A 21264-nucleotide genomic window follows, 5' to 3' on the forward strand; every position below is an offset into this window, starting at 1 on the left:
CTTCGTATTGATGCGAACATTAATCAATTGGGCCATATGGCACCCTTGTTTTTTTTTCTTCTATTTCATGGAATTAGATAGTAAACCTTTTTACAAAAGTGTATGTCATAGTTTACCATACATTTTATCGATAGCAAATATATATGATTGTCGATCTATATAGCTACATCAGTGAATTGAAACAATACGTAGAGAGTAATAATATTGTATCCGAGACGTCCATGCATGGCTAATGATGGTAGACATAGAACAGTTAATTCGCAAACATGGGTCACAAATATTCAAAAATAATAATAATAATAACAATAATGTCATTATGTCATCAAATTATTATTCCCTAATAAATCTTGAAAATAACGAGAACAACGTAAACATTTTTTATTAAGAAAATAGACATTACGTATTTTCCTCAGTACTATGATTTAAACTTTCTAACGTCTATGCATATTTTCCTATAAAAAAGAATTATCTATTTATATTTTTACTATTTATTTCTCTGTATATAGAGTTTTTGGCATTCTGGTGTTTTTTTAAAGTTTGATTATTGGTTTATATTAGACTTTCCTTACTTCTGCAACTTTCCTCTGCTATGAAATGGAGTCAGACTCGGCGTCGGCGTGTGTTCACCAAAGTGTGGAGCTTCGTTAAAAAAGGATATTTTTTTTTTCTTTCTTTTTTTGGTAAAAAGTTAAGTTTTATACCAATTTTTAATTTTGTGATAGCGGTTACGGAGAAAACAAAAAATGATAGAAAGATCGAAATTAATCTATGACTACAAGATCTACGAATATGAGAGAAAAACACAACTAGGAAAGCCTCATCGAAACAACCACTAAAGACTCGAAGAAGAAACAACCAGTAAAGACTCGAACATTTTCGTGGTTGCCTCAACTCTAAAGAACTCGAGTCCTCATCATTGTTGCCACGAGTAAGTACGTAACCTACCCGAAGCCAGCCTTCAAAACCTCGAGACAGAAGGGTGCCTACAGCTTCTCCGAGGCCTCAAAAACCGCTAGAATGGACCTAAACGAGCACCTATGGGCATCCAGAGAAGCCGCCTCTGACCACCATTCCCGAGCTTGAGCTACAAGAACCATTTCCCATGGGATTGAAAAAGCCACCTAGACAAAACCGCTGCCTTTATTCAACCACATTGTCTCCACCAGAACGTAAAGCATTGCAAACGAAGCCGTATTAACACGAAGAAAACATCACACCAAAACCAAAATCCCACTCCAGCCGATGTAAAACAGACCGGTGGACCACAAGCCGAGGAGGATCTTACCGGAATGAGCCAACAAGCCCAATGCCACCCTGGAGAAGAACCAAACAGCCACAAACTCTGATTTAAAAAATGCCTAAACGTCACCGACGACCCACACAAAGAACCGTGAATCGAAATAGTGTACTGTCTTAACGAACTCTCTCCTTTTTAAAAAAACTAGAGTTAATATTATGTGGACGGAAAAACTGGTAAAACTAAATACTATACTTGATCTTTAAAAAGTCAAGAAAGGTATTATTTCTGTATTTTTATAAGTATATCGGGAAATTCAAACGGATTCGGATTGTAAAAATATTATCGATATATACTACAAAAAGAATCGATAATAGTAATGAAAATTCCAGTCGAGAAAAAAAAAATAGTAGAAACGAAAATAATGAAAACAATAATAACGTGTCCTTTCCTCTCTAGAGACTGACAGACAGACAGACAGTGCCAACCCTGAGCAGAGGGAATTTCTATAGAATTTTCAACGTCCATTTGGTTCACTCCTTTTTCTATAGTGTGTTGGAGTCTTGGTCTTTTGTCTCTCTCTTACAATTCTTAACCTATCTTATCGATTTGAAACGTCCGGCTACTTTAATCCATATTGTATAAGCTGGAATTTGTTTTACTTTTCCAGTTTTAAACTTTTTTTTTCTTTTTCTTGTTAGTTCTTTTTCTTTTTTGGGTTTTGATGTTAGACTTTTTTTGTTTGTTACGAATTACAACTTTTTCAAATGTTTATTGCTTACGATAATTTAGTGAATACTTCAATTTTACTGTAAAAATTACGACCAAAATTAGAATAAGAAAAGATGTAAAAGTTATCGTAAAATATTTGACTTTATGGCATACAAATTCAAGAATAATTTGGTTTAACATGCACGTGATTAGATATGTTATCTGTGGAAAATACCAATAAATAAAAGATAGTATGTACATTTCAAAACTCGTAGAAAATTTTCACTCTAAATACTGATCTCTTTACTGAAATGAAAAGAAAAAAACACGAGTATAAAACTCTCAAGTCAAGTGTCAACTCCCTTACTTCGTTATTGAGGAATGATCAAGATATGATTCCCAAATTGGTTTATTTTAATTTTAATTTTAAAACGCGCTTTTAACTTAACTGAATTTGAGTGAATGATTTCAAAATTTAAACGTCAAGTAGTTTTGGATCGAAACTTTGTGTGGTTATGCGTTGAAAAAAAAATAGTTTTCTACAATTTCAAATATAAAAACTGTATTGAAACAATTATTTTGGAGGATTTGATGAGATTCAGAAAATTTGGAATTTTGATAGATTTTAGGAAAGTTGATATGATTTATGGTAAAATTCTTTCAAATCCCACAAAAAATCATGAGATTTGGATTTCTGTATTTTTAACTAAACAAATATTCTCAAATCTTCCAGAATCCATAAAACTTATTAAAATCTAAATTCACAAACTGTTTTGAATAACAGTGAATTTTAAAGTAGATTTTTAAATCATCAATTCAATAAGAGTGGATTTCAAGAGACTTTTTAAAATAAATGATTGAATAACATAAGATTTGTAACTTTTACACAAATCACTTAAAATGTCAAGTTGAATACACCCCCTTCGTGTGGTTACGACCCTAAAATCGATGTGCTTGAAAAAAGAAATCAAAACTTCATGTGCACGTACAAGATCGATCACCCAAAAAGTAGTGTACAATTACAAAGCTGCCCAACGTAAATAATGGAATGAATCCACTGGACCGAGTGTACGTACGGTAACATGGTGTGCGGAGACGGAGACCACTAAAACCCAAAACCCCACAAATGAAAAACTAAGTCGTCTTTAGCTTCAGCTCTCTCTTTCTTATCCAGATCACCTTCTTCTGTTTTTTTTTGTGTGTGGCTTAAGTATCTACCATATGTTTCAACTCTCTTATCTCGATCTCTACTCTATATAAATGCAATAACGTGAGCCACAGTGATTAAACAGACATACGAAGAGTTGATTAGGTCAGATCCAGGCCCATGCTAAGAGTATATTAGGACGTTTGTGTTTAGGCATATACGTAACATAGAGAATTAGTAAGATGGCATCTCGGACATTTATTTTCATGCTATTTCTTTTCCTCGTGTTTTCGCTTCATATGGACGAAGCTCTTGCTGCTCAAACTGAAATCCGCAAACTCAGTGAGATTTTTTTTGTTTGTATTTTAATCTTTCACGTTTTAATATTCATTATGTTTATAATATTGAATGCTTTGATCCAATTACATGTTTCACATAGTTTTTTATTATGTATTTATTAAGAAATAATTTGAGCCTTCTTACATTTTTTAATATATTAAAAATAAAAGTCATATTCATTCTACTAGTCATTCATTTCCCAGATAAACATACAAAATTGTCTTTATAATACTATAATTTAAACCGAACCGATCCGATTTAAAGAATTCAGTTACTTACTATTTCTTCTTAGTTCAATATATCGATAAATTAAATAGTTATATATTATATTGATTTTACCAAAGGTGTTGCTATTAACTGAAATATATGTGTGAATTGTATGGGTGATCCAGAAGAGACGATCAATATGAGGAGAAATTTGGAAGGCAATGAACACAGAAGTTCCAAAATGAATGTCGGACCGAGCACAACGAAACGTTGCCAGGGACGGAAAAGTTTGAAAAACATGGCGACCACTTATCGTCCTAATCATGGCCAGTTCAATCCTCTTACAGTTCAAGGAGGATACTCGTCCTCCGTCTGTAAAAGCTGCCCCTCGTTCTCTGCCTTATGTTATACTGCTCGTTGCGTCATCACCAAACGCTGCCAAGGGTTCCGAGGGTCACCAATGGAGTGCACCACCACCGAAGAGTGTACACGTATATCTGGCCCTTAATTGGAATACAACTAAAAATGCATCTGTATATATCGTGATTGCTGTGGTTTTTCTATTGTTCTTCGTAATTTCATATGCATAGCATGTGTATGTTGCCATATATCATTTCTGTAGATGTTTATAGATATATCAGATGCAAAATTATTTTAGTACATGTATATTATGTATATATGATATACTATTTGCTGAACATCTGTATATCTTAGCTTTATCATTTTTTATATGTATAGATATCCTAGTTTTGTTTTTATGCGCAACTAACGAATGGGTGAGTAGAACAACTTATATATATCTTCAGATCGTGGAGAGTGAATCCAGTCACAAGAGTTAAAAACTCGTATAGATATTCTAAAGAAGAGCATAAAGACATGATCCCAAAATTTTGTCAAAAAATGCAATTCCATGATGTCAAACGTGTTACCACATTTTTGGCGCCATATAGTATTCAGGTCATTCTGGTGCTAAAATGTAACAACACATAATGTAGGCACTAAAACATGATTCCGTATGTTTGTTACATTGGAATGTAGTAACAAACAATCACTTAAACAGGTAGTGAGAAAATTGGTATTGCAAACGTTATTTAATGATATGTGAATATTTGTACTGATACATGGAAGAATATAACTTTAGCTGTTTAACACAACATATGTTCCATAATCCATACTTGCATTGGAATGTTTAACTTATTAACTATACTAGGATAGTACCCGCGCTACGCATGTGTTGATTGATTATTAATTTTGATTTTTTATTTACTTTAAAAACATGATTTGTCAACATTAAAAGAAAATATAATATTTAAATAATAAAAAAACTCTATGATCGCAAAATGCCAAAACCATACCATATAAATTTCATAATAAAATTCTCTAAAACATAATCCGCCTCAAACTCAAACAAAAAAATATTTCAATATCCACCTCTGTCGCATATTCGAAATCACATCATAGTTATGCTTATGTAGCATTAAAACTATGAGTAAATAAAAATGAAGAAACATGTTTCACCTATCGGTTCCTAGTTTCAATCTCTTCATCAAAGAAACAACTTCATTATTCTTACTCCATCATGAAGCATTTCGAACAAAGATATGTTCTTTACTCTTGTGGTCTTTTAGTCTATAGTTTAGTATTTGTAAAACTCTAATATCTCTTCTTCCAAAACAAAGATATGTATTTTACTCTAGTGGTCTTTAAGTCTGCATTTTAGTATTTGTAAAACTCTAACATCTTTTCTTCCAAAGGATGAGTCTTGTCTACAATCCCAAGTTAACCTCTGACTCTTTATCTTCCATTACAGCTTTTTCAGTCTCAGCATTGTCTCCATTTGTCTAAACCTCTGACTCTTTATCTTCCGTCACAACTTTTTCATCATCTTGTTTTTTTAATTTCAGCATCTATCTCCATTTTCTTTGGTTAAGACATATCATCATCTTTCGTAACTTCTTGTGTTTTGTTATCTCGAGAATTCTCCTCCTCCATTGCCACTAAAATGTTGAAACTCATTTCTCCTTTCCTATGTCAGTTCCAGTATTCAAGAACACTCATACAAAGCTGCAGCTCCATCCAACCTCATTTGTCAAACCAAACATTAAAATGTTACTATTTACTCCATACAAATGTCTCAAAACACACCAGCGGAAAACCACAACTAACCATTAAAATCACAATCCCACCGTTGAAATTGTAACCAGTAGTACCGTGAAGCTCCTCACCAAATCTCAGCTCGATCGGGTAAGTTTTGGACTACCAAACACTGTTCCAAGGAGACAACCTCAAATCTGAAGGGTTTCTGGTTTGGGCAGTTTCAATACCTTCTTACGTAGGAAGCAACCCACATAACTTCTTGAATATAACTCCGATCGGATTTCCGTTAGTTGGTACGAGCTCATGGCTTGATGGTGATCACGCAAGTATTTTTTTCTTTCTAATCCGATGTCACATCCGGCGCCGACGAGCCTCCAAAGGCATCTCTCCAAAATGCTTTATTTTCTTATTCCTTTTTCTCGTTCTTCTCTTCTCCAGCTCTGATCTACTCCGACTTTGCTCTTCCACCACCACGTGGCCTGCTACAGTCATAGTAATGACTACCAGATCCACCACCTCCACAACGTCTCCTTCTCCGTTGATTGTCATCATGTTCGCCGCTTTCCACCTCCATCTCTCGGCACCATCTTTTCTTCTTAATTTTTATCTATTTTTTTATGATCTCTCTTGCTCTCCCATACTCTCTCTCATGGCTACCTCTCTTCTCCTCTCTCCTTCTTGTGGCGATGTTAGCGTTCAACACCAAATCTCTCTCTCCCTCCTTGTTGAACGAAGTCGGCGATACAAGTGTGTTGACACGATCACACAAACTCTTTTCGTTACACTGGTGAAAATAACATTGAATCTGCAGTGTTGGTGACCCCATGACTCTCTTTCTATCGATTGGATCAGAATCGCCGATGAAAGGTAATTATAAAGAAGAAGAAATCAAATCATCCAGGAGAACAAATATGTGTCCACCTAGACAAAAAAGCTTATTTGTATTAATATTTTAATTTCATAGGTTAGTAAATGTTTATTATTAGAATAGAATGATGAGTTGTACTAATTAAAATGTTTTCATTGGTTATCTGTTTTAATTGATGTGTCATCTCTAGAATGCTTCACAATGTTGATGTCTCATGCTTTGGAGAGAAACATTCAAGTTTTATTGTATTGATTGATATGATCTCAAGATAAAGAGAAAATAGATTTTTGGCAAAGGCTAATGAATCTATTCCACAGACGACGACAAAGAATGAATCCCTTTCGAGGGGCCGGTATGAGGACGACATCATAAATAGTGCAACGTCACCCCACTGACGTACTTAACGAATACATGGCGAAGACCACTAAAAAGTAAAAACCCAAAAGACAAGGGCCATGCTTGAGCAGAAGCCAAAAATGTTGGGATTCTCCGGAATTTTCAACGTTCTAAGGTTCACTTCTTTTTATAGATGGCTGTCTGTTCGGGTCTTCCTCAAATGGTTTTTGTCTGTATCTTACAACTATTAACGTATCCTATCATTTTGAACGTCAGACTATTCTTTTATCAAGTCAAGTATCAATCCTTATTTCGTTATTAAAAATAAAAAACTCCCCAAGGAAAAAGGAATGTGCAAGTACAAAGCTACCCTGCGTAAATAATGGAATGAAAATCCATACTTGACCGAGTGTACGGAAACATGGTGTGAGGAGACTACTGTAACTCAAAACCCACAAGTACCAAACTAATTAAAGTCGCCCATAGTTTCAGCAGCTCTTGGTGCTCAAATTAAAATCCGCAAACTCAGTAAGATTTGTTTCTATTGAATATCTTTTACATATCAATATTCATGTTGAATATACTAATAAAATATATGTTTTTTTTTGATATCATAGTAAAAGATACAGTATGTTGATAATATTAAATGATTAGATCCAACTGTACATAATTAAGTGGTATGCAAATATTTAAGTAGTTTACATATGATTGAAATTTCCAATAGTTATGAAATATAAATTCAAAGTGTGAAAGTGATGCAGAAGAGACAATGATAATGAGGAGGAACTTGGAAGGCAATAAAGTACATTAATGCGTGTATATGATTTACCATCTGTTTAAGATTATAATATTTTTTTGCCTTTTTTTACATCGCATCTCGCATTATAATATACTTAGTGAGATGGAAGATGACTGATGACATAAGTGGCATGTTACGGTAATTTTATTTCGCAAGTACAAGCGAGATAACATACGTAGGTTTGCAGGAATAAAAAATTATATAAGGGGGGCCTAAAAAGATGCTAAAACAAATGGAATCGAGAGTTTGCGCGTACTTAACGTGATTGATTACTCGTTGCAATACTTAGTGGTCGATTTACAAATGCCGTATAATTAAGGACAGTTGTTTAAACCTGGTTCCATAAATTATGAAATTTCAGCACTATGTGCTAATAGAGAAACCATAACGCATTGAGAGATATCAAGATATGTTAAATCTTACATTTGGAAGAGCGTAAGAACAATATTACACCAAACGTTACATAATTGGGAATGTAGGCATAAGGTGTCAATCCATAAAGAGATATATATATGAAATGAAGTAATTAAATAGACATAGAAAATAAGAAATTTATTTAATAATTCATTGTGAGATCTGACTAATAAGCCCGATCTATTACAATTAGAGCATACGATTATTCAAAAATCCAAATAGAAATTAAGAGGTAAACATTATATACCTCATAGATACCCTAAAGCATACGCAAGATTAATAGCAGCCTGAACTATCGTTGCCAAACAAGAGACGACCACGATGAAGCAACCCCATCCAAACATCTTCCCTGATATAGCTTCAACTAAAAATTATGACGACAAAGAAAGATATAGCTTCTTATTATGAGTGTGGAGGAAATGCTTGCATGGGTGATCAATTTATAGTAAAACCATGCATATATAGATGGATTAGATGAAATCAGACTGTTGAAATTCTTTTTATCTTCTCGTGAGTCGGAAAGTAATAAAGGACAGTCAAATTTAAAGATTAATGATTCTGAATTTGGAACGTTTTGTCATGAATTTGCGTAGAACTCAATTTGGGCTTAAACTCAAATTGTATATGAACTAATTGTTGTGGCCCAATCATTCATGTACACTACAAACAGACACTTTAAATAATAATTTACTTGCTCTAAAACCGTGGTGTCAATATGAACGTGGGACGAGTAGTCTGTCTTTTTTTTTTTTTTTTTTTTTTTTTTTGAGTAGTCTGTCTTACTTGCCGTGTAAATTTAAATGGCCATGCATGTTTGGTCCGTATTAATATATTACACAAGACGTTAATAAAGAAAGTGAGTGTCTGAGTGACAACGAAATTGGGGAAACAAAGCTTGACGGTGTGGCACCTTCCATGACTCCAATTAGGGTCTCTCAATGAGAGACTCTCATGCATGACTCCAGACTCCAGTTATCTCATGGTCAATTCTAGTTCTTAACGACTTCAGACCTTTTAAAATTGTTTAACGTTCTGAGAAAAAAGATATAACTCGTTTTTCAGAAAATTTTACATAACATCTTCTTTTCGTATAGAAAATTGCAAAAAAAAAAAAAAAAAAAAAAAAAACAAGTTATCCTACATANTAGGAATTTCAGATCGAATACATAGTTGGTAGCCTATATCATATTATATATAGAACTGAGGAAAAAACGATACGTTAATAAATTGTAGATCCTTTTTTCTATAAAGTATAAACTATAGTCTATTATAGTCACAATTTCAAATAACAAAAATATATATGTAGACTCTAATAAAAGTTGATTGAGAAAACAAAAAGTCTACAAGTTTGACGAATTAAGAAGAAACAGGCACATCTACCTTGACGAAGAAAACGGTTTGGTTGGGAAGGCTGGAGTTGACCAGTGGACAAGTTTCGCTTATGAACATACAAACAAAAAAAAAGAAAACAAATCCGGTCTCTTCTAGAGAAGACGACTTGTTAAATCAAATTAATTACTTCCACAAAAAGAAAACAAATACTAGTTTCGTTCGACGAGTTTGATACCGCGTGGAGCATTAAAGTTAACGATGGGCCATTATGATTGAATATTAACTACTAATATTATGGGTTGGATCATTTCAGCTTAATTATCAAGAGATCTTAGGAGTAAGTACAAGAAAGAGATCTTCAAAATTCTCTGATTAAAAACTTTTGGTGTCTTTCCTAATGCTCCAACTTGGTGAAAATGGTGTCTTTCCTTATTGATTGGCCAGCTTTTGTAACATTTGAATTGACAGGGAGAAGTTTTCTTCTTTTTCTTTGATTTATGTTTCTCGTAATACTAATGTATGAGCGGATTCTTTAGCACACCAAGCGCATGTGTCTCTGCATCATGTTTTATTTATAGATAATTTTCCTTCTAATTGATTCGTCTAAGCTGATTTTTTTGTTAAAAAAAAAGAAAAAAAAAACCTTTGGATTACACAACCACACGTTCACACCTTCTCATTTCCAAGATAAAAAAATCTCTGTCCATATTATTCTACTATTTCATACGTTTTTTTTTTTTTTTCTGGTAGAATCCACAATCATATTTATATGGATTACATTTTCCCGAAAGATCCGGTAGCGGTTGAATTTGACAATTCTAAATTAGATAAAAACTAATACTATAATTTGCCGAACCGAAACACTCACACATATTTATTTCACGCCACATTTTATAGATATTACAACCCTTATTGATTACTCAACAACATAGGGGACAAATATTCAAGATGCTATACAACCTTTTTGGTTACTCTCGAAAATTTGGAAAGCTAGAAATAACGCTATTTTTAACAACTAGAGAAAGTGCATTTAAAACTGTTCTACAAGTACAAACTGAAACAAAAGAATGGATAGCTATTAAACTGCATCCAATGACTTCACGACAATCTACTCAACAACCACAACGATGGAGAGCTCCTTCCGCACCATCAGTGAAATGTAACTTCGATGCTGCCTTTGACGAGACTAACTCCCAGGCCACTGGTGGTTGGATTCTTCGAAATCATCGTGGATCACTTCTCTCTTGGAGTTTGTCTACTTTAGGATACGCAAGATCTCCACTTAAAGCAGAAACGAAGGTTCTACTTGTTGGTTTACAACAATCATGGATTAGAGGATACATCAATATTATTTTTGAAGGCGATTGTGTGGATCTTCTGAACATTGTTAATGGTGTCCAAAAGAACATGTCTCTAACCAATCATATTCAAGATATATATTACTGGGATTCAAAGTTTGTTTCAACTTCGTTTGTATTCACAAAACGAGATTGTAATAGTGCTGCTCATAATTTGGCAAGAAATGGTTACCGAAATAACAGTTTTTATTCAGATTCTGTAACTCTACCGGCATGGCTTCGGGATACTCTCTGTTTTTATAATTTATAAATATATAAAATGTTCTTTTTGTGGAAGAAAAAAAACGATATTGGTTCTTTTTATTAGAGTACAAGAGAATATGTAGATAAGTTTAGGGATCTCTCTATAATTACTTAACCCTAGGTTCCTCTGTTCTAGTATATAAACGATTGTAGCTACTCTCATTAGTAATATATAATACAAACATTCCTTATACTTTTTTCTTTCTTTATATGATGTTAGGATGCCGAAAGGAACTGGTTATTTTGTTCCTCTAACTTCGTGACTTTTAAAACAACATTCCGAAGTTGTTGTTGACACATTCGAATTACCTAGTTACATTTTTCTTTGTATATAAAATGAATCCATATTATTATTACTTTTACCCAGAATCATAACGAAAAAAAAAAACACTAAAAGACCAAGTCAAAGATAAGGTCAACCCCACCAGCCAAAACTTAGTTCACGGCACAACAAGTCTTTTTTATAAATTTTGAAAAACTTACAATGACCAAATTGTCCTTTTCTACTAGTGTATACTGTATATCCTTTCATCCCTACACGAAGGCTATTTTCGAAACTGTAAACAAATATGTAGACACACGAAATTTTCATTACAGAAACAGATCAACAACTCCTCTGCCTCTTTTACAGACGACGACGATGTCAAATTGTCAATTGTCAAACAACCCCAGTTCCCAAAATACCAAAAACCCCCAAAAGTCACAAAACCCCACAATTAAAGTAACAACATTTTAAATGATTCGCCAATTACACTCTTTTTTCCTTCCAGATTTTGTAAGAAAAACAAACAAAATTGAAACAAACAAAAAAAACGTTACCTTTTTCATTGATCTCTCTCTCTCTCACAATTCTCTGCAAATGAGTTAATTCCCTATGGCTGCCATGTTGATGCAGCCATGGCTTCCTAATCTAACCCTAATTTTGTTCTCCTTAATCCTCTTTTTCCCTAACCTATCCTTTTCTCAATCCGACTCTCCTCAAAACATCGAAACATTTTTCCCAAATGACACAATCTCCGCTCCAACTCCATCTCCGGCTCCGTCTCCGCCGTCACCACCAACATCTTCCTCTTCAGCAGACAGAGGTAAGATCACGAGGGCTGTGCTTATAACCGCGGCTAGTACTTTTCTTGTAGCAGCTGTGTTCTTCTTCTTCCTCCATAAGTGCGTCATCGCACGGCGGCGAAGAAGGAACAGAGTCGGTGGAGTCGAGAACACGCTTCCTCCGCCGATACCTCCGTCGGCGGAAACGACCTTAGCTCGCGAAGGGTTTACACGATTCGGCGGAAACGTAAAGGGTTTGATCCTTGACGAGAATGGTCTCGATGTGTTGTATTGGAGAAAGTCTCAGAGTCAGAGGAACAATAAAATTGGAAGCTTTAAGAAAGAGATCGTTCACGGCAACGACGGCGGCGAAGACGACGAAGAGAAGAATGTGATTTATTCAAAGAACAAGAAGAAATCGGAGGTTCCTCTTCTCAGAGGAAGATCATCGACTTCTCAAAGTGTAGTTCACAACGATAATTACAAGAACACCACCACCACCACTCATCCTCCTCCTCCTCCTCCTCATGTCAAGACTGAGTCTTTCAAAATTACCAAATCAGATCCGTCACCACCGCCACCGCCACCGCCAATTCCGGTTAAGCAGAGTGCTCCACCACCTCCTCCTCCTACGCCTAAGAATGGTCCATCTCCGCCGCCACCTCCGCCGTTGAAAAAGACTGCGGCTTTGTCTTCATCAGTTTCAAAACCACCACCAGCTCCTAGAGGATCATCATCTTCAGGGGAAGGATCAAATGGTCAGGTAAAGCTCAAGCCTTTACATTGGGATAAAGTCAACCCTGACTCTGATCATTCCATGGTTTGGGACAAAATCGATCGTGGCTCATTCAGGTACACCTTTTAGATCTGTTTGAACTCAATCGTTTCTTTCAATTTTAGGGTTTATTCAATAAAAATCCAAACTTTACAATCCTCAGTTTCGATGGCGATTTAATGGAGGCTCTCTTCGGATACGTGGCGGTGAAGAAATCTCCAGACAACGGCGGCGATAAGAAACCTAACTCAACCTTACCGACGCAGATTTTTATACTTGACCCGAGAAAATCTCAGAACACAGCGATCGTGCTCAAATCCTTAGGTATGACTCGTGATGAGCTTGTGGAATCGTTAATGGAAGGTCACGATTTCCATCCAGACACACTCGAGAGGCTCTCAAGAATAGCTCCGACGAAAGAAGAACAGTTAGAGATTCTTCAATTCGACGGTGACATGAAAATGCTAGCCGACGCTGAGTCGTTCTTGTTTCATCTTCTAAAGGCTGTGCCTTGTGCCTTCACTCGTCTTAACGCGTTGCTCTTTAGAGCTAATTACTATCCAGAGATATCAAACTATAACAAGTCACTTGAGACGCTGGACTTAGCTTGCACAGAGCTTAGATCACGTGGCTTGTTCGTGAAGCTTCTTGAAGCGATATTGAAATCTGGCAACAGAATGAATCAGGGAACAGCTAGAGGAGATGCTCAAGCTTTTAACCTCACCGCGCTTTTGAAACTTTCCGATGTGAAGAGTGTTGATGGGAAGACGACTTTGCTTAACTTTGTTGTGGAAGAAGTGGTTAGGTCCGAAGGGAAGCGATGCGTGGTTAACCGAAGGAGTAACCGTAGCTTTAGCCGTAGCAGTAGCAGTAGCAGTTCGATTTCCGAGGTTATATCCAAGGAAGAGCAAGAGAAGGAGTATTTAAGACTCGGTTTGCCTGTTGTTGGAGGGTTAAGCGCTGAGTTCTCCAATGTTAAGAAAGCTGCAGCTATAGACTATGACACGGTTGCTGCAACTTGCTTGGCTCTTATGTCTAGAGCGAAAGATGCTAGACGAGTGTTAGCGCAGAGCGAAGGAGATAAGAAAGGAGAGAGGTTTGTGAAGAAGATGAATGAGTTTCTTGATTCTGTTGAGGAAGAACTGAAGTTAGCTAGAGATGAAGAGAAGAAAGTGATGGAGCTTGTGAAGAAAACAACAGAGTATTACCAAGCAGGAGCTGTGAAAGGAAAGAATCCACTTCATTTGTTTGTTATTGTTAGGGATTTTCTCGCTATGGTTGATAAAGTATGTGTAGAGATCTCAAGAAATTTGCAGAGGAGGACTACAATGGGGAGTCCACAGCAGAGGAACGCGGTGAAGTTCCCGGTTTTGCCTCCGAATTTCATGTCCGATAGATCTAAAAGTGATTCTGGTGGATCAGATTCCGATATGTGAGTTTGCAAAAGGTCTTGATGAGAAATGATTTGCTCGGTGTAAATAATAGAATCGTTTGGGAATTGATTATATTTTTTGCCTAAACAACTTTTTGAAGTGTTAATAAGATTACTAGTCCGGGGTTTTTTTCTGCATAGTGTTCATCCCATATAACAAGAAGTCAAGAACATAGTTTTGCAGTTTGATCTTACTACATGCTAATATGCTATATATACCAGTGCTCTTTTGTGTGAAACTTTGGTAACATTTTCACCAAACCTAAAATCTGTGGAGGAAACATTCAAAACTTGTTCTACTTTCTTAAAAGTAGTCAAGGTCAAGATTTGTTATTCATGAATTTTCCTTCTTCTCTTGCCGTGTGTCTTAAAGTCCTGAATTTTTAGGTTTAGAGTTGATTAAGACAGACGAAGAAGTCAAGAGTTTGAACTAGACAATGAAGGTTTGTTGATTTAACAATTGATACACTCAAAACAAGATGTCAGCTTGGAGAATCATAGGAGATCAGAGATCAAACCCATGATGGTTATGAATCAAACACTGCAAAACTTACAATTCTAGATAATGGGGGTTGTAGATTGATGCGATTCATTTCTGTTTAGATAACAACATAATCATTGGGAGTCTATACACATACACAGGGAACTGTAAAATATAACTATTCCTTATTATTACTCATACTACTTCCACAAAATAAATACTGGCAACTACAGACTTCTCTATATAACAACAAGATCATTGGCTCTTTACCTCAACACTGATGGAACAACATTGGTGGCGATCTTTGCCAGAAGATCAGACTAAAACCGGACCGATATAACTATCATAACACCTTGTCTAAAGAGCCTTTTGGTAAGGTCCGCACAGGAAGAGAACCCTGCATGGGTTTTGCTTTCGGATTAAGAGAGTCTCTCCTGGTTTTGGCATCATTCACTCCTGCCTGCTAAACACGGAGAGTAATGAGACTACAATAAATCTTTTGGTAATTTAAAAGGTGAAAAATAATGTTAAAAAGATGATTTTTTTTTTTTGTTAAACCTTTGGGTTCTTCTGCAAGCGTGTCTTCTCTACAGGTCTTGCACCAGACTTGGAAAGCTGAACACCATGAAGAAAGTATTAGCGTAAGCAAGCAGACATTGTTAAATGTAAATCTCCATGTTTATTTTGGTCATGAGAGATATGTACCTCCTTTTGTTGTTTCTCAGCGGTCTCATTGCTTTTAAGTCCATGAGATGGAGAACGATGGGCAGTAGTACCACTACTCTTCTCCATGATACTTGCTTTTGTAGGCCTGTTTTTGAGGACAAGAATAGGACTCAAAACATGCAATGACAAGTTTCAGTAAACCAAGCAAGAAACCACAAGTCCCATGAGTATATATACCTGCCCTTTTCCTTCGGCCGAGTAGCTACTGATGGAATACTAGTTGCCTTTGCATTATTCTGATATTAAGCAGCTGATCAGTGGATAGATTTTCACAAGCGGGGAAATAAAAAACATTACTCATTACTAATATACCTGCTTAAGAGCCGTGTTTTCACCGTCGACAGAATTTTTGAAGTCAAAACTCTTTTGAAATGTTTTAAAAGCACGTTTCACAATGTCTTTATCACCCATTCGCTCCATAATCAGTGACTTTCTAGTGCTTGTAAGAGCAGTAGGATCGGAAGCAGGTGGATCAAGATTCATAGAGATATGCAATGACTTTGGAGCGGTTTGTTTCTTTTTCAGTAAAGCTGATGGAGTTTCCTTCTTTAACGAAGAGTAGGATGTAGACAATGAAGTGTTTTGTGAAGCTGGCTTGTACACTCTTGGAGTTGAAAACCCTTGTGGGGCTTTTGAGATTGGTGCTGCTGGTATCTTTGTTGCCTTCATCATGTTTCTGATCTCCTTGCTTGGTGGAGTTTTCCTACTTGTTACAGTCTTGTTAGCTTCCGGTTTTCTCGTCACCTGATTAGGCTGTAGACAAAAAAGTGACAGAGCGTTTCAGAAAACCGAAATGAAAGACACAATCATACACTCTGAAGAACTTGAAAACTTTACCTTGGGAGAGCTTCTTGTAGGATTAGTCCGCACATTTGCATCACTCTTCTTAATTAGATTAGGCTTCTTCTCTTTCTTCACCTCCTTCATTGGCGTTTCATTTGAATCCTTACCATCATCTTTTGATATTACTATTTCCTCTCTCACTTCTTCTCTTACTCCTGTCTCTGAAACATCCTCAACTTGTGAAACCTCATCTGGTTCCTCCTGCACATGGATCACCACTTCCGGTCTCTCCTCCACAAAAGCAATCTCTTCTGCTTTCTCCAATACTGGACTCTCCACACAGTCCTTGACATCTTCTTTCACATGATCAACCGAGCTTTGACATTTCTTGACAATGACAGTATCTTCATTAACAACCTCATCAACACTCAATTCATTCACTTCAACAGCAATGTCAGTCACATGCTTATCTTCATCACAAGTGAACTGCTCATTAGATCCATCATCAACCTCAGACTCTGCCACCGACTCGCCGTTTTCGTGTTCCACACTCTCCTGATCTGAAACGATCGATCTAAAAGATCCGTTCTTGTCCATTTGCTTCTCCTGATCCATGATCTCAGCTTTCCTCTCAGCTATCTTCTTGTAATGAGCTTCAAAATAAGCCTTCTTTTGAGCTACTGATCCTGGAGTTGCACACTTGCCAACTTCCTCCAAGTACTTGTTTGGAGAGAAAGCTGAGAACTTCTCCCATGAAAGTGAATCATTCTCAAACCTGCCAAATGAAACCGACACTTGTAGGCTCGGGTTCGATGAAGACACTGCCTTTACCGGTGTCTCCTCCCTCAAGCCATAGAATCCCTAAACCAAGAACAACCCAAATCATGAGAAGTAGACAAATCGAGTCCAGAACTTAGAAGATCTCACACATAAACAGAGAGACAAATTAAGTAGAAATCTAAAAGAAAAACACAGAGACTAGTCAAATGGGTGAGTTACCTTATCGTCAATAGTGGCAACACCAACTTCCATATCACCCATTAATGCTCAGCAGCAAGAAGAACCTACTAATCCACAAAAAATCCAGTAAATATTTTGTATCACTTGAAGACCCCTCAACTCAACCATAATCTAAAAGTAAACAAGGATCTTCTCTACTGGCTACTTTATTTTTTGCCTTTTTTTGGTAGTAACTCTTTAAAACCCTCTTAGTGAGCAAACTCAGATTCTTGTGTAACTACTTGAAAAATAACAAAATTTTAAATGATTGAAGTAGTAACAAAAAAAAAAAGAAGCAAATCTTCATCAAATGATTGAAAGTACCAAACTTCACTTGGAAGGAGAGAGAGAATCTAAGAGAGAAAGAGAAATGAGGGATCCAAATCTTACCAGAAAAAGTGAAAGATAACCCACAAATACAAAATTGTTGTTAATTCCCAATGATGATCCACCTTTTTTCCAACTTTAGATTTCTGCTTTGATGAGTGGACACACACACAAAAAAAAAAGAAGTTGAAACAGTTCTTCTCTCTTAAGTAAAGTAAAAAAAAAACCAATGTCTTTCAAGTGTTGAAGACTTTGAATTAAGAAAAGGGAAGACTTGTCTCAACAATAAAAATTAAAATAATTTTGGTTCACTCAGCTAAAAGGAAAAATCTTAAATGCAGATTTAACAAGAGAGAGGTGAACACACAAAAGGAAGAAAGGAAGAAGAAGAAGAAGAAGAAGAAGAAGAGATCAGATCAGACTCAGATCGGCAATGAAGACAAGAGTCGGTGGGACCATAAGTGTAAGCAAGTCATATGGAAGGAAAGTGATAACTTCGAAGCAATCAAACAAAGAGAGATCAAGAGACATATAACACTGTATGTAACTAAGCTTGCTTATTAGTATAATAAAGTATTTGATTAAATAAAGGGGCTAATTGTAGTCTATTAAAAGAAGAATATAAAAGTGGAGTAGTAAATGTTATGCCTCTTCTTCAAGGGGACACCTGTGGATGTCAAGGACCCCATTAGACTCTTCTCGCTTTCTCAGCGGTGAATCCAACAACAACCTACAAACGAAAAGTCTATGCAGTATGCACTATGCACCACCAGGTCCACCACCACTGAATGAATCTGATCCAATTTGACTAGCCATAGAAAATATACATTTGGGCTTTAAAGCCCATTAGTAGTTTCGACAAACGATGGTGTTTGTCATGTAACTCATGGTATTGAAACGAAAACATTTATTATGATCTTTGTCTCGTTGACCAGTTTTATTATCACTGCGAGGAGAAGAACGAACACTTGGTACAGATATTTAATGAATGGACGACTATAATCGCTTCTCTCAGAAACCAAAAAAAAACTTCGATTCCCAAATAGTCATACTCATTAATGTCACCGCAACGCCACAAAGTCACAAACCTTGTCATTGTTCATAACCTTCTTTAGCCATTTTAGACATGTTTGCTACTACTTGAATGGTCTTAATGAATATTTTCAAGGATTGATTGAAAACGAGAGAACAGAGTATCAAACTATATACGATTTTTGTGTTCTTCTTAACTTTAACCGGTAACAAACTATCAAACTAAGATTGAACACTATCCAATATGCACTTCAAGATGAGGTTTTTATTAAGACGAAAAGATTAAAAACAAAGAGTACCAACATGACAAAAGAATTCTCAACAAAAAAAAAGGGTTCTATATCTCTCTCCCCCTCCCTCACTAAATCGTTTTTGTACACCAGAAAATCAAAGAATCACTCACCTGAACAATGGTATTTTTTTTTTTTGTAAAGTCTGTAATACGACGACAGAAGATATGAAAAAAAGAATGTAACTTTTGTTTTTAACCCTCACAAAAAGCTTGAATCATCAGTCAACTCCGACAAAGAAGCAAACCCAAGCAGCAGAGACTGATCCTTAGCTCTCTCAATCTTATGCTTATACAAATCATACGGCTCCCAAAGATGATCCAACGGACAAGCCCTCTTCTCATCAAGTCTCACCCATGGTTTCCCTTTACCACTCCAATGCAACAAGCTCACAGGACCAGGATGCAAAGACCGACAGCTTCCTCGTATGTTGTCCCCTCCTAAACCATGCTGGTTCCATCTATGGTCAATGGCTTCCACATTACCCGCAAAGACCAAAAGAAACGGTGGTAAAGATCCAAGATCGTAGATTCTCTTCTTCTTCTGCAACTGCATCCACTGCTCTAGCTTCTCTCTGTAGTTCCCTTGCCTCCACCTAACAAGATCCATCACCATCACTCCAGTGTTGAAGTAGCAAGGCTTTTCACCCGAGATTAGACCCGGTAAAGCCGGGTCCGACCAGAACCCGGAAGTGAAGTAGTGAGTGAAGTTGGCGTGACAATACTCCGGAGCTCCGATGACCCGCGACCCGGTCAAAACCGTGTTCCAAAGCTTGGTGATATCATCGACGGTTATAACATCCGAGTCAAGATAGATGACTCGTTCCACGCTCCGATCAAGAATATCTCCGAGATAGTTCCGAGCGTAGTTCAACGGATTCTCCAAAGCTTGTCTAATCGAAGAAGAGATGAGGTTGATCACCGTGTCTTCCCTAAAAATGTAGACTTTAAAGCTGAGCGACGGGAACGTCGACCTCACGAGTTGACTCAGAACACGAGGACTCGCCGAGTCAAACTCAGCCGCGATGAAGTGGAAGAAGACGTTCTCGGGACAAGACGCGTGGCGGAGAACGGAATGGACGGCCGCGATCGATCCACGGAGATACTCAGAGTCCAAAGTCATAGCTACGTGAACAAGCGAAGGATCATTAGAAGAAGAAGAAGACGACACGAAGTTGTCTCTGTTCACAGAAGACGACGCACACTCCTTGCCGTTTCTGTACTCTGGAGCTTCCATGAACGGACCAAGTTTACTAAACCCATCATTAATACCTCCTCCTCCTCCTCTTCCGCCGTCACCACCACCACCGACGGTCGTTATCCTCACCGGAATCAACCGTATTCCAACGGCGAACGGTAACAGAACAATCAAACAGAACACCGTCAAGAACAAGAACGCGTTTAAAGAAAAACGCGTCGGCATTATACTAAAGAAACGCGTTTTTGAATCAATAGAAAAGATTGAAACGTTTATATCATATACTCATATAGGGCTAATGATATAGCATTGTGCAAGAGATGAATAATAAGTAAAGATTTTTCAAAGAATGTTCCTTTTTGAAGTGTTTGTCTCTCTCCACAGAGATGGAGAGATAAGGAAAGAGGAAGAAGAAGAAGAAAGATTGGTTTTATAAAAGAGATGTTTTTTTTTTTGATTTTGTTTTCCTAATTAGGGAGATTACGAAACACGCGCGTATTAAAACTTAAAAGCGAGTGAGACGGCTGTTAACTAATTTAAGGCTTAGTCGTTAAGGGAAACTTTTGTAAAGAGCAAATCCCTAAAACCTACTGTCATTACCTGTAATTAACAAAAAGGTTGTAATTCCTAGTAATTACAAAGATTTAGGTGAGTTTAAAAGAGGGATTAAGTTCGTCTGTGGTGAAGGTGTAGGGTTAAAGATTAAAGTATTGAAAGGTTGGTTTTGGAACTTGTCTTAACCCATTAAGACGGTGCCAGCTGTGGAAGAAGGTCGAGGGATACAGCTGGATGATTCGCTTTTTTTTTTTCTTGGTTAGATTGGATGGTTGAGATTGAGTTTGTGAATAACTCAACTTGTCACGTGCTCTGCACACCTATATATTTTGCTTCTATAATGTTTTTTCATGTAATATTTGGGAAATATCAGAAATTGTTTGCTATTTAATGTTTGACAGTGAATAAAGAATATATTTTTTTTTGTAAAGAAATATATTAGAGATTTTCGTACTGGCAAGCATAAGCATTAAGCAATATACCCCAGAAAAATATAGAATGTTTTTTGGGTAAGAAAATAAAATAGTATCCTTTT

General features: G+C 36.5%; 4 protein-coding genes across 7 annotated transcripts; 2 read left to right on the forward strand and 2 right to left on the reverse strand.

Moving 5' to 3' along the window:
* On the forward strand, positions 3217-4363 carry LOC104741109. Its single transcript, XM_010461889.2, has 2 exons — positions 3217-3437; positions 3827-4363. The coding sequence occupies exons 1-2, from the start codon at positions 3338-3340 to the stop codon at positions 4147-4149; spliced, it is 423 nt and encodes a 140-aa protein (XP_010460191.1). The 5' UTR covers positions 3217-3337; the 3' UTR covers positions 4150-4363.
* Positions 11718-14477, forward strand: LOC104741110 (formin-like protein 4). The gene is made up of 2 exons (XM_010461890.2): positions 11718-12984; positions 13071-14477. The coding sequence occupies exons 1-2, from the start codon at positions 11963-11965 to the stop codon at positions 14341-14343; spliced, it is 2295 nt and encodes a 764-aa protein (XP_010460192.1). The 5' UTR covers positions 11718-11962; the 3' UTR covers positions 14344-14477.
* On the reverse strand, positions 14896-18185 carry LOC104741111 (protein WVD2-like 7). 4 transcript variants are annotated; one of them, XM_019235658.1, is made up of 8 exons: positions 17719-18185; positions 17329-17396; positions 16384-17190; positions 15859-16299; positions 15724-15782; positions 15526-15631; positions 15379-15435; positions 14896-15283 (listed from the first exon to the last, which is right to left on the reverse strand). In XM_019235658.1, the coding sequence occupies exons 2-8, from the start codon at positions 17368-17370 to the stop codon at positions 15164-15166; spliced, it is 1632 nt and encodes a 543-aa protein (XP_019091203.1). In that variant the 5' UTR covers positions 17371-17396; positions 17719-18185; the 3' UTR covers positions 14896-15163. The 4 variants fall into 4 exon arrangements, with proteins under 4 accessions (XP_019091203.1, XP_010460193.1, XP_019091202.1 ...); XM_010461891.2 differs by having other exon boundaries at positions 14896-15280; positions 17329-17393; positions 17719-18184; XM_019235657.1 differs by having other exon boundaries at positions 17329-17393; positions 17719-18184.
* LOC104741112 (probable galacturonosyltransferase-like 8) lies at positions 18931-20620 on the reverse strand. Its single transcript, XM_010461893.2, has one exon. The coding sequence runs from the start codon at positions 20397-20399 to the stop codon at positions 19179-19181; it is 1221 nt and encodes a 406-aa protein (XP_010460195.1). The 5' UTR covers positions 20400-20620; the 3' UTR covers positions 18931-19178.

This window comes from Camelina sativa, chromosome 14, assembly GCF_000633955.1.
Source record: "Camelina sativa cultivar DH55 chromosome 14, Cs, whole genome shotgun sequence".
Taxonomy (NCBI): domain Eukaryota; kingdom Viridiplantae; phylum Streptophyta; class Magnoliopsida; order Brassicales; family Brassicaceae; genus Camelina; species Camelina sativa.

Bases quoted from the DNA above. Each gene is read 5' to 3' on its own strand.
- LOC104741109 (XM_010461889.2), top strand. From the start codon at position 3,338: ATGGCATCTCGGACATTTATTTTCATGCTATTTCTTTTCCTCGTGTTT. The intron at 3,438-3,826 runs GTGAGATTTTTT...TGGGTGATCCAG, and splicing joins AACTGAAATCCGCAAACTCA to AAGAGACGATCAATATGAGG.
- LOC104741110 (XM_010461890.2), top strand. From the start codon at position 11,963: ATGGCTGCCATGTTGATGCAGCCATGGCTTCCTAATCTAACCCTAATT. The intron at 12,985-13,070 runs GTACACCTTTTA...TACAATCCTCAG, and splicing joins ATCGATCGTGGCTCATTCAG to TTTCGATGGCGATTTAATGG.
- LOC104741111 (XM_019235658.1), bottom strand. From the start codon at position 17,370: ATGGGTGATATGGAAGTTGGTGTTGCCACTATTGACGATAAG. The intron at 15,632-15,723 runs GTATATATACTC...CCTCAAAAACAG, and splicing joins CGGCCGAAGGAAAAGGGCAG to GCCTACAAAAGCAAGTATCA. The intron at 15,436-15,525 runs GTACATATCTCT...CATGGTGTTCAG, and splicing joins CTGAGAAACAACAAAAGGAG to CTTTCCAAGTCTGGTGCAAG.
- LOC104741112 (XM_010461893.2), bottom strand. From the start codon at position 20,399: ATGCCGACGCGTTTTTCTTTAAACGCGTTCTTGTTCTTGACGGTGTTC.